At 44.6% G+C, this 12,286-nt stretch overlaps 1 protein-coding gene across 9 annotated transcripts in view; it reads right to left on the bottom strand.

The window, feature by feature from the left end:
• Positions 1 to 7,930: 7,930 nt before the first annotated feature.
• The window catches only part of CACNA1G (calcium voltage-gated channel subunit alpha1 G), an 807,943-nt gene continuing 803,587 nt past the window's right edge, over positions 7,931 to 12,286 (bottom strand). For all 9 annotated transcript variants that reach the window (XM_085617142.1, XM_085617143.1, XM_085617140.1 and 6 more), the window contains one exon: positions 7,931 to 9,024. In XM_085617142.1, coding sequence (XP_085473268.1) covers positions 8,149 to 9,024 — 876 coding nt within the window. In that variant the 3' untranslated portion in view covers positions 7,931 to 8,148. The remainder of the gene's footprint in view (positions 9,025 to 12,286) is intronic.

Raw genomic sequence — 12,286 nt, 5'->3', positions numbered from 1 at the left:
TGATTCAAATCATACTTATTCAGATGCAAACCGAAGACCGGGTGGTGACCGCGGTTAACCAACTGCGTTTGTGCAGTCTATTAAATATCACATGAGTATTGCAGATTGTGCTGATTGTGCTGTCTCATAGGCTGATGTTAGAGATATGTCGGATCGGGTGATCACAAGTATCTGACATTTTCTACCAGCAGAAATAATTGTGCAAAATAATAAGCATCCAATAAGTATATTTAACAATTTGGCCAATCATGATAACTTATACAATGTAAGTACCGACTAAGGCAGACTCCACATGGCTTGTAACTGGGCCAAAGACACTGTGATTATTAGTCCACCAGCACAGATAGCTTCCAGAGGTCCTGCTGACTTCTCTTTGGAGTGTACCCTGTAATAAATAGACCTGTAATAAATAGACCAGAAAGGGGTATGCACACTGAAGGTTATCCTTTCTGGATTACATTGCTTCATCAAATGTGCTGTTGGGATAATTAACAGAGTTATCTGTGAAACCAAAGAAAGCAAGTGAAATTGTCAATAAGTCGGTACAAATCCATAGGCACAAGGTTGTGGCTGCAGTCAAAAGATTACATTGCTTTAGCTCATCAGTAACTCATTATATAAGACAATAAAGTGTTCATTATTTTACTGTGTTCCTGCATTTATTTTTGCCCTGAACATCTTGTATTTCTCCTCACGAGTAGCTGAGGTTTCTCAATAAGACTTTGGCTACTTGTGCTCTGCTGGGAAAAAGGAGAACCGTTTTTGCTTTACAAATTACAATAACTAACAATTTAGCAAGTCAACTGTACTTGTGTGCAAATGTTTTGGAAATTTGCTCAGAGCTTTGATGCGGAATGCAAGGGTGAAGAGAGCGTTTTGCACATTTTCATCTAGAAAAATATGCTTAAAAGCCCTCGTTTTCTTAAACAGATTGCAACTGCCATTTGCAACACTACATTATTAACTTTGTTAGAATTGCGTTTCATGTTTGCTTTATTGAGGTTAGTCAGTATGGCAAAATCAACGCAACCATTGAATTTCTAAGGCACCCATAATTCATCAGTGTTTTGAAATGGATTCATGTTGTCTGCTTGAAACTTTAAAACAGAGTTTACCAAAAGCAGTTCTACGTTTCTTGGCTGTCCTGCTGTTCATCCATCTTCTTTTTACACACCAAGGCCCATATTTATTAACACTTTGTGCCAGTTTTCAGTTACTTTAGTAATGCAAACCCTGCTCAAAGTGTTGTGGTGGTATTTACTAATTTACTTTCCAACACAAGTCACGTTTTAGGTTGGAAATTTGACCAAAGTCATTCCTTGGGGGAGTACATGGGCGTTCCCATGCATCCATCTATGGTTTTCACGCACATCCCTATCCACTAACAAATGTAGACAGGGATTTGCACCTAAATGTGATGACTCCTCGAGGCAGTTGTAATGGAGTTTTCTCAAACTTTGCATGTCTGCTGCATTGTCCAGCACACATACAAAGTGGGAAAACTATTAAAGCATAGTTCTGGTAGTGGAAGGTTCCCCTTGTGGTAAAAGACCTATGCTTGACAGAACAAACACACCCTTGCAGAATGGTGCAGGTGTGTGTGCGTTAGTGCATGGCAGCCTATAGTGTACCAGCTGTGGGGGTGAGAAAAACAGGGCCATACCTTAGTAGGGCTTATGAGGCTTCACATAAGTTGTGATGAAAATTGCAGCTATGCATGACTTCACGTCTGATTTGATGGAATATTCAGTTAGGTCACAAGGAGCTCTCTCTGATGCCAGCCAAGGAACCAGAACCTGGGGAAGCACCACTTGGGGATTAGGAATTCAATCCAGCAGAGGCCAGCAGGGCTCAGGCATGTTGAGGCAGTTCCAATACAGCAGGTCAGCTGGGCAGTTGCTGAAAGGCCTCTGGAGCTTGTTGTGTCTCTGTAGCTCAGAACAGGAGGTCAAGTCTGCTGACCCTTCGAGTCACTCAAGCCTGGGATGATGGGAGCTGGTCCAGTCTTCTTTCTCAGCAAGCAGGGCAGGCCTCAAGCAACAGGGCAGAAAAGCAGCAGGGTGTCCTTTTCTGTAGTATCCAGTAAGCAAGTCTAGAAGTGTACTGAAGAGTGCGCCTGTGAGTGCTCCTGAGAGTCTTATTTTTTTTACCTGGTGCTCACTTTGTAGTGGGAAATGTTTCTGGAGTTTCCCCCTACAGAGGTGTCTGGAATTTCCTGCCTCTCTGACCTATTCCCAGTCTGTCTAGAGACACAATTGGCTAGTGTGAAGTCCTTTGTGTGTGAGCTGGCTCAATGCCTTTGAAGTTCAAGTGTGGTAGGTGGCTGCTCCACCCCCCATCCTGTCAGAGATGGCCCATCCTGCCAACATCCAAACCCTCTAATGGGATGCTGTCTGTGAGGAATACACGAAGGCCAACTGCCAACTACACCTTGTCATGTGACCCAGGCATCAAATGTTTCGGACAAGAAAATAAAATACCAACTTTCTAAAAGTGTTTTTTTCAGAATGTTTACTTAAAATCTGTCTTTACCAGTAAAGAAGATTTAAAATTTCAATTCCTCAGACATCAAATTTGACTTTACGACCTGCTCCCAATCAAATGTTATCACTTATTAAATGTAATAAGGTAACTGAATGTTATCCTATGGGAGAGCTGAGCTTTGCAATAGTGAAAAAATAATTCCACAGCTTTAGAAATTACAAGTGATCTCTAACCTTTTGTAATCTGCTTTCTTAAAAAGTTTCCGAGAAGTGACGCAAATCATTTTCGATAAATGTTCAATTTCATTATGATGTACGGTCAAACATCAAGTGACCTTTTGGTAAACTTTTGTAATGTAGTGTCACTTCTGTGTTCCTAATATTTCCAAGAAGTGGCCAAAGGTCTGCGGTCAATAGTTCCTCATTAAAAGAGTATCAAAAGTTCTGCTCTTCAGTCCATTTGTTGACCACCTTCTGCAGTGTCTTCCACGCCGTTGGTGGTCCCGGTTAACCCTTTTATTTTAATCTTTTCCTGTCAAGGTTGTGATGTTCATTTCATTCTGAAGCTTTCTCTCTCTTCCTCTCCCTTTCCTTGCATTGTCGTGATTTTAAACTTACAAAATTGCAGGATTTACTTTTTCATCTAGGAATGTGTCTCTGAAACTTGTTATCTTCTAGATTACACAATGCTATTTTTGATTAACAATTTGCCTTTGACATTGATTGTTCAAGTTGTTCTTTAATAAATGGTGCCACTCTGACTCAGTTCCTGCATCTCACACATGTATTTCCTTACTTTAGATAGAGCACCCCTGCTCAAATTAAGGTGGTGTAGTGCACCCTAAAAACCATCCTCTAACAGTCTGTGAGGAATACACGAAGGCCAAATGCCAACTACACTTTGTCATGGGACTCAGGAACAGGCTGTAGGCACCAAACGTTTGGGACAAGAAAATGCCAACTTTCAAAAAGTGTTTTTTTCAGAATTGTGACTTAAAATCCGTCTTTACCAACAAAGTGGATTTAAAATTACAATTCCTCAGACATCAAATTTGACTTTACGACCTGCTCTCAATCAAATGTTTTCAATTATTAAATGTAATAAGGTAACTGAATGTTATCCTATGGGAGAGCTGAGCTTTGCAATAGTGAAAAAATAACTTGAGAGTTTTTCTCTACTTGCCACATAAAAATGTAAGTACATGTCAACCTTTTTAAATACAATGTACCCTGCCCTATAGGCTGTTTAGGGGAGGGTGACATATGTATTAAAAAGGGAGGTTTAGACTTGACAGAAGGTTTATTTTGCCAGGTCAAAATGTCAGTTTAAAACCACACAAACAGGCTGCAATGGCAGGCCAGAGACCAATCAATCATTCATTAGATTTGTATATCTCTTCTTGTCACCCATGATGGCATTCAGGTGCTAACAGAGTCCAGTTGATTAGCTGAATAGCCAGGCCTTCAGGGACTTTTGGAACTCTGAAAGAGATGGGGAGCTCCACAGATGAAAGGGTGGCTCGTTCCATGTCTTCGCTACAAGGTAGGAGAAGGAGTGGCCTCTATATCTGCCACGTCTGATGCAGGGAGTGAGGGTTAGAGAAAGGGATGCGGAGCAGAAGTGTCTAGTGGGCTAATGGAAGTTCAGGCGGTGGTTCAAGTCGGTAGGTCCACAGCTGAGTAGGCCCTTGTATGCATGGGTCAGGAGCTTGAACTGGCATCTTTTCTGTACAGGAAGCCAGTGGAGTTCCTTGAGGGTTCAAATCCACATCACCCCCTACCTAAAGGAACTAGGGGGTGATGTTGATTAATCTGGGAGATCCAGGACGAATCTGGCTGCAGCATTCTGTATGGTCTGTAGTCTTTGGAAGAGAGGAGCTGCAATCTCTGCATAGAGAGTGTTGCCGTAGTCCAGTTGACTGGAGATGAGGGCCTGGGTGATGTGGCGTCTTGAGCTTTGTAACAGCCATTTGAATATCTTATGAAGCAACAGAGGATGAAGAAGCAGGAGGAGGAGTTGGAGTTGACCTAAGTTGTCATGTTTAGCTTGTTGTCTAGAATGATGGCTAGGCTCCTTGCGTGGTCAGCTGAGATAGGAGTAGGTCCGGGTTCTGAGGGCCTACAGGTTTTTAAGAGCTACTTAAGTGGATCAAAGCAAACACAAGGAGATGATGGATGGAGTGATAAAACTTTTCAGACACTCACCCCCTGTCACATCGTTCTTGAGCTCACTTCGCCACTCCAGTTCAGACCCAGCCATATGCAAATCAGTCACCACCCTGTTCCTCATGGGAACAGTCCAGCCCGAACTGCCAATCCAGGTTTTCCCTGGACCGTAAACAAGCATCTGGGGACCGGTTTCAGGCTAACAGCCGTCATCAGCCAGCCTAGCTTGAATCCAGTGGCAAAGTGAGCAAGGGACCCACGTCTGGGCATACCCTGCCAACTTAGGGCAAACAAAGCAAACACAAGGAGATGATGGACGGAGCGCTGAAACATTTCAGACACTCACCCCCAGTCACAGATCTGGGTTGAATCCATCATCGTTTTTTAGCTCACTTCGCCACCCCAGTTCAGACCCAGCTGTATGCAAATCAGTCATGACCCTGTTTCTCATGGGAACAGTCCAGTCCAAACTGCCAAGTCAGGCCTTCCCTGGAGCGGAATCAAGCATCCTGGGACTAGTTTCAGGGTAACACCCCTCATCAGCCAGGCTAGCTTGAATCCAGTGGCAAAGTGAGCAAGGGACCCACGTCCATGATTAAAAGAGAGAGCACAAGCACTTTAGCACTGGTCAGCAGTGGTAAAGTGTACATAGTCCTAAAACTAAAACTTAAAAAATTGGTTCAGAAAACAGGACGGGTAAAGGCAAAAAGATTGGGAGTGACCGTGAAGAGAGGGCCAAGTCCAACACTCACCTTCACTCACCCCATTTGCATCTCTGCATTGATCTGGATTGCTGGTTGCGAAAATACCACAGCCTGCAGCAGAATTTTGCCTTGCCGGAGCGGTTAGTGCTGTAGCCTTTTCTGCTCTACTCACGCTACTTTGCTCACAACCACTATTTAAGAGCGGCTGGTTCACAGAGAATTCGACAAACGTAGGGTGTCTTGCGACACCATTACACTCCTTTTGAATTCAAAATTTGCTCATTTTTGACATTGGGAATTGTTGGGGGGAACCAGTGCCTTTTTTATTGGTTTTTGCTCATTTTTAAAACTGGTCAAGCGTGGTGCACATTGTGTGAGTGCCCCCCTCTTACTTGTATAGGCACAGCGTCATCTTGATAGGCCTGTTCTCTCTGTGCGGTTAGCACTCCAGCCTTTTCTGCTTTGCTCACGCTGCTTTGCTCAAGGCCACTATTTAAGAGCAGTCATAGTATGGAGACTTCCCCGTGTCCCTGCTCAAAAAAATAACGACAGGCCCCGGGGGGATGTGGCCCCGGGGCTGATAACGTCCTGGGGAGGGGGCCACATGCCCCTCTCCTCTTATAAAATGTGATGTGGTCCTTGAGCTTAACACAGCCAGAGAGGGGAGCCGTGTGTCTCCTCCCCACAAAAGTAACTGCTCGACCTAAGTGATGGAGTCCCTGGGCTGAAACTGGCCTGGGGAGAGGCCCGCATGCCCTTCTCCCCTTATAAAATTCGTCGGGCTCCGGGGGATGGGGTCCTACATCTTCCTATTTATACCTATATCTCTCCTTCAACTAATCTCTCTACCTTATCTCTACCTCCCATCTTCTACTTCATCACTCTCGCTATGCCACTCTTGTTACCTCTATGTCCTACTCCCATCCTCTGCCCCATCCAGTGTATCTTACTTAGCAGAGCTGTAGGTCATTGTCTAGTAGGCATGTCAGAGATTTGTGCGGACCCGGACAAAAAATCCTTGCTTTTAAATCGTTAAATGTGGTAGTATGGACCTGGGGAATCATGAACTCTTTGGCAGCCTGCACTCCCCCTTGTGAAGGGCCTGCTGTATACATGTGAAAAGGAGATAGGAGCGACAAGGCAGGGTAAACGAATTGTGGAGAAAATTATAAGATTTCGGTGAATAATGAAAATCTTCAGCAGTGCTTTGACGTTTCCAGTTGCAGCTAGAATGTGAGTTCGTGATGGGGATTTACATGTTTGTGAATATCTTGCAGTTAAAACTACAATTTCAAGTGTTATGTGTGTATATCTTATTTGGATAATATATACTGGTCCTGGAAACATTCAATAAACCACCCTTATTGTGTGTTTCCACAGTGGGAGAAAGAAGCTGGTTATCCATTGAGCACCATGTAAAACTGTGTTGCAAGACAAACAAATCTGTGCACAAAGAAATGGCTTTACCAATGCATGGCTGAGGATTCTTTTTTGTATTTGGCTCTCTGGTGTACCTTAACATAACTGGCAACAAACCCTGATAATAAGAGAAATAAGGTGCTGCATAAATCTAGACGAGACCAACGAGTGTTGGCTTGGCTCCTTCAATGAGAACATGTACTATGTAACCCACGGTTTTACAAAGTACAAGGCTAACCATAGCGCCCTAAGTCAAAGCAGTAAGACAGCGTGTTTCATTTCCTCAATGGTGCCTGAAATTGTGTCTTTCCTAGTTTGACAAGGACAACTGAGTCAAATTAAATATGTATATGCAAATCGTCAAACCTAGGCCAAATTATTTTTTTAAGTAAGATACGTGGATAGTGAAGATATTGTATAGTTTAAATAGATTTGGAAGCTATACTAATGTAAAGGAATTAAAGTGCCTATTTTTATTTTTATCCAGATGTGATCTCTTCTTCGTTTAACAAAAATCCAATTTTACTTTTGTTTCCCATTTTGTTTGCCCTACTACTTCACATGTTCATTCAGCTATACAAATATAGATTAACTTTATCAAGTACCAATGTATCCTCTACATCCCCATTACTTCATTTTAGATGTTTGTTGGGTTCAGCATATCGATGATCATATCCTCATAAAGCACAGACCAGAATGTACTGCCGTTGGTATGATAAGCCAATCTTGGCAATGGTTTCATGTGGTGTCAGGACAGGCGACGGATACACATTTCTAAAGGAGACTGTAATATTTAAGAACAACTGGCAAAGAAAGGCTAAACGGTCAAATTCACATTTTCACAAATTATACTTTGACATTGCTAACTTTACTGCTTTTCTTTTTTAAATAATGCTGCTAATCACCAACCATTTTTTGCATAATTATTTTTTAACCCGTACGTTCTTTTACATGTTACAACTGTCTCATATCTTTGTGAACACAGCTACTCTTCTTGCCAGTGAATAAGCAAACAGCTTCATGCTGTGTTTTGAATTCGAAAATGTAGCCTCCTCGTGTCTGTTACTATCTCAAACCTAACATATTCCAGAAACATCCTTAGAAACGTTGTATTAAAGAATAATAAACACGCCTTTATTCACAAAATGTACTACATCCTGCATCTCTAGAACCTGTTCATTTAATTAAATATAAAATACATATTATGTCTGCACAATGTATTGCTGTTATCCAAGCTGAACAGAGGCTTAGAGTTTGACCACGTATTTCGCTAGCTGGCTCTGTAACCACTCTTTGGATAGTTTATGCAGTGCCATTCTGAAGTCTGGATAGCTATGTCTTAGAAGAAAGAAAAAGTTTGGCACCAATGAAAAAAATCAGTGCTCCATCTCAGTCTGATCAAAGGAAAAGTTGGCAAGCGTTATTAAATCTGTCTTTGGGGTGGGTAAAGCTGGCACAGGGGTATTGTCTGGAAGTAGTGAGTCTCCAGTGTCTACTGAATCTTTAGACTCACATGATAGAGCTCGCCTCCTTAAGCAGACGTCTGGACCAGTGGTAGAAAGGCAATGATGTGTCCTAGATAACAAGCTTGGTTCATTCGGTGGCTCTATCGATATGCAAGGAGGGCTGTGTTTTTTCTTCTGCCTAGATGCTTGCAAGTTATTCATTTCACTTAAAACCTGACTTATGAAGCCAGAAGTACTGGAGATGAACTGATGTTGAGGGCTGCTTTCCATGGAGCAAATTTCTATTGAATGTCTCCTAGGGTCATCCAACCATGATGCTGGTTTTCTTAGCAGTCCTTGTGCATCAACGCTATAGAACTTCTTGAGGTCCTTCAAAGTGACGTTGTTATCACTCCCCAAGTTCCTTTTGGATGTGAGGGTAGGTCCTGCTGAGTAGACACTCGATGTCCTGCATGGATGTAGCCCCAACTGCTCCTTGCAATTGTTTATTTCATCTACTTCTTGATCGGTATGGTCTGACGGAATCTCTTTTAAACGGTTGAGACTTACACAAGGTGATGCAGGAGGCCTAGAAATGTTGTATTGATCATGGAAAGGCCGTTGTGTGTGAACACTTGATCTCCCACTCTTTGCTGAGTCTACTGATGATCGCTGAGCTGAAGAAATGCATTCTTGTTGCAAAGATATTGAGTAGTTTTGCATGGGTGCAATCTCGCTTATTTCACAGGCAATATTCTCCTTACTTTCTGTTCCAAATAAATCCATAGAATCATTTCGTATTGCAACCTATTTTAAGATGCAAACCAAAGAACAGTATTAGATGACACACATTGACAAGTCAGTCACTGAATACAGGCAGTTAGTACCCTCAATGGAATTGTAAGACTTTCTCTAGTGAGTAAAAATACATACTTCCACTGATTACTGTTGTGTCCCTTCATTCTGAAATCAGTAACAAGGCCCTGAAGAAGACAAGGATATTGGAAATGTGTTTTGTCCCTGGACCAGCTCCCCACCACTGCTGCAGGCCATACCCCCACTCAAACATGCACCTTGTTGCCACTCCTTAACACCATTGTTTTCTCCGCCGATTTCGGGGTTAAACTTTTACCCTCTGTTGCCCCCACACACCTTGACTGTAACTTTTGCCTCCTTCTTTTTCAGCATAACTCTAACTTTTGCCTCGTTCGTTTCAGCCTAACTGTAACTTCAGCCTCCTTCTTCTCAACTTTTGCTGTCTATTTTTCAGCCTAATCGTTAACTCTTTTCCAACACTCTCCCCGGTCGCTCTCCTTCAGGCTTCCCCCCTTCTTGTGACTCCGCCCTGCGCCCCGCCCCCTGCCAGGAACCACTTAATGCAGGCCGCAGCCCGACCCCATTGAGCAGGTCCCTGTGCCAGCTCCCCACCGCTGCTGCAGGCCAGGCTCCCGCTCAAACCTGCACCTCGCTGCCAGTCCTTAACACAATTATTTTCTCCACTGATTTCGACGCTAATATTTTGCTCCCTGTTTACCCCCTCATACCTTGACTGTAAATTTACTTCCTTCGTTTTCAGCCGAAAGTGTAACTTTTGCCTCTTTCTTCTTCAGCATAACTCTGTTTGCCTCCTTCGTTTTCAGACTTACTATAACTTATGCCTACTTCATTTTCACCCTAAATAAACCTTTGCCTCTTTCTTTTTTCAGCCTAATTGTAACTTTTGCCTCCTTCATTTTCAGCCTAACCGTAACTTTTGCCTCCTTCGTTTTCAGCCTGACTATACCGTTTGTCTCCTTCATTTTCAGCCTTAATTGTAACCTTTGCCTCTTTCTTTTTTCAACCTGAATTGTAACTCTTGCCTCCTTCTTTTTCAGCCGAATTGTAATGTTTGCCTCCTTTGTTTTCAGCCTCAATATAACTTTTACCTCCTTCTTTTTCAACTTTTGCCACCTTTTAACAGCCGAATTGTTAACTTTTTGCTGCCTTTTTTTCCCCGGAAACCGATCTTCTGCTACGCTCTCCCCTCTTGCTCTCCCTCCCGCTTCCCAGCTTCTCGTGACCCCATCCAGCACCCTGCCCCCATCCAGATCCCCGCTGCCTCCCAGGAACCTACTTAATGCAAGCTGCAGTGCAGGCGTGCCAGCGGCGCGCCATAGACAAGCCTGTGTGTGCCGTCCACGCCTGGACAGTGCCTAACGGCAGGACCTTTGGATCTCCACCCACCCACAGCTACATCAGTGCCGAGATTATAGCCCTGAACCCCAGACCCAGTAACAACAACTACAGCCGCATGTTACATTGCTCAACTGCAGGACTCTTCTCCTGCCGACATGGCTGTTTCACCTTCAGCATCCGATCGCTCTCCCATAGGCCCTCACCTACCACTACTGAACCAAGGGAAATCCAATGCCCCCTGATCAACTCCTATTCGCTCCACAAACACACTACCGACATTGCTGTTTCACCTTCAGCATCCGATCGCTCTCCCATGGGCCCCCACCTACCACTACTGAACCAAGAGAAATCCAATGCCCCCTGATCAACTCCTATTCGCTCCACAAACACCCTCACCTCCTTCGCCCCCAGCGTTGTCTTACTGACCGAGACCTGGCTCAACCCTGCTTCAGCACCTGACATGCCACCACCACACCAAACGAATACAAAATCATGCACTGGGACTGCATCAACAAACACGGAGGTGGAATAGCCATCATCCAGAAATAATCCCTCCACTGCACAACAGCCACCGACGACACCACCCCCATCATGGAACACCTCAACCTCCAACTCAACACAGATGGCAAAACCACCATTAGAGGCACCCTGGTATACAGTCCGCCAGGACCATGGCCCATCTTCTTCGAGGCCATCTCCAACTTCATTGCCCCTCTTGCCATCAAATCAAGAAACTTCATCTGTCTCAGTCACCTCATCTTCCACATTAATGACCCCAACAATGCCAACCCAGAACCTAATTGAGAGCATGAACACCCTAGGCCTCACCCAATTAGTCACTGACCCCACGCACATTACCGGGCACACACTGGACCCCATCTTCACAGCAGGCAACAGGATCAGGTACAGCCACGCCTCTGAAATCACATGGTCCGACCACTCTATTGCCCACTTCCTCATCCCAACCACACTTGACACCCCCACCAACCAAACCAGCACCTCCCAGAGGAGCTGGAACAAGGTAAGCAAAGATCTTTTGACCAAAACCCTAAGGAAATCCAACCCTGACGCCACCTCCAATCACGAGCTCGCCGTCAACAACTACAACTTATGGATCTCCGAATGCGCTGACATAGTCGCCGCCGCAAACCAGCCAGACCAAGCAGACCCACCAAGCACACCAGCTGGTTGACCTTGGAACTCAAATCCACCAAACACATATGCAAACGACTAGAAAGGATCTGACGTACCAGCAAAATGCCTAATGACCGAGCCAACTTCAAACTGGCTCTAAACATCGTTCAGAGAGTCCGCCTTCCAACCTACACCTCAGGCCCAAAGAACATCATCTGTGGCGTTCGCGAAGCGTCCTCACTGAGCCCTACCCTGTTCAATGCATACATGGCCCCCCGGCCACCCAGGTCAGAACCCATGGTATGAACATCATATCATACGCTGACAACACTCAGCTCGTACTCTCCGTATCCGCAGGCCCCACGAACACCAAAGCCAACTTCCAGCATCACCAGCTGGATGCAAAACAACTGCCTCAAAATCAAAACTGAGGTACTTATCTTTGGGTGCAACACGTCCCCGTGGGACAACACCTGGTGGCCAGCAGAACTGGGCCCGTCTCCCATACCCTCAGAATACGCTAGAAACCTTGGCATCTTACTTGACAGCAGGCACACCATGAAGAACCAGATAAACTCAGTATCCTCAGCATGCTTCCTCATGCCATGGAAAATCTTCAAGTGGCTCCCCATCAGAACCAGATGCACTGTCACCCAGGTCCTCGTCACCAACCGCCTGGACTACAGGCGAACCCATTTCACCCCTCACCTCAGAACACTCCACTAGCTCCTCATCCACAAGATGTGTCAGCTCAAGGTGC

This window comes from Triturus cristatus, chromosome 7, assembly GCF_964204655.1.
Source record: "Triturus cristatus chromosome 7, aTriCri1.1, whole genome shotgun sequence".
Lineage (NCBI taxonomy): Eukaryota > Metazoa > Chordata > Amphibia > Caudata > Salamandridae > Triturus > Triturus cristatus.
Note: the sequence above shows the minus strand (reverse complement) of the source record. Positions and strands in the feature narration are given on the sequence as shown.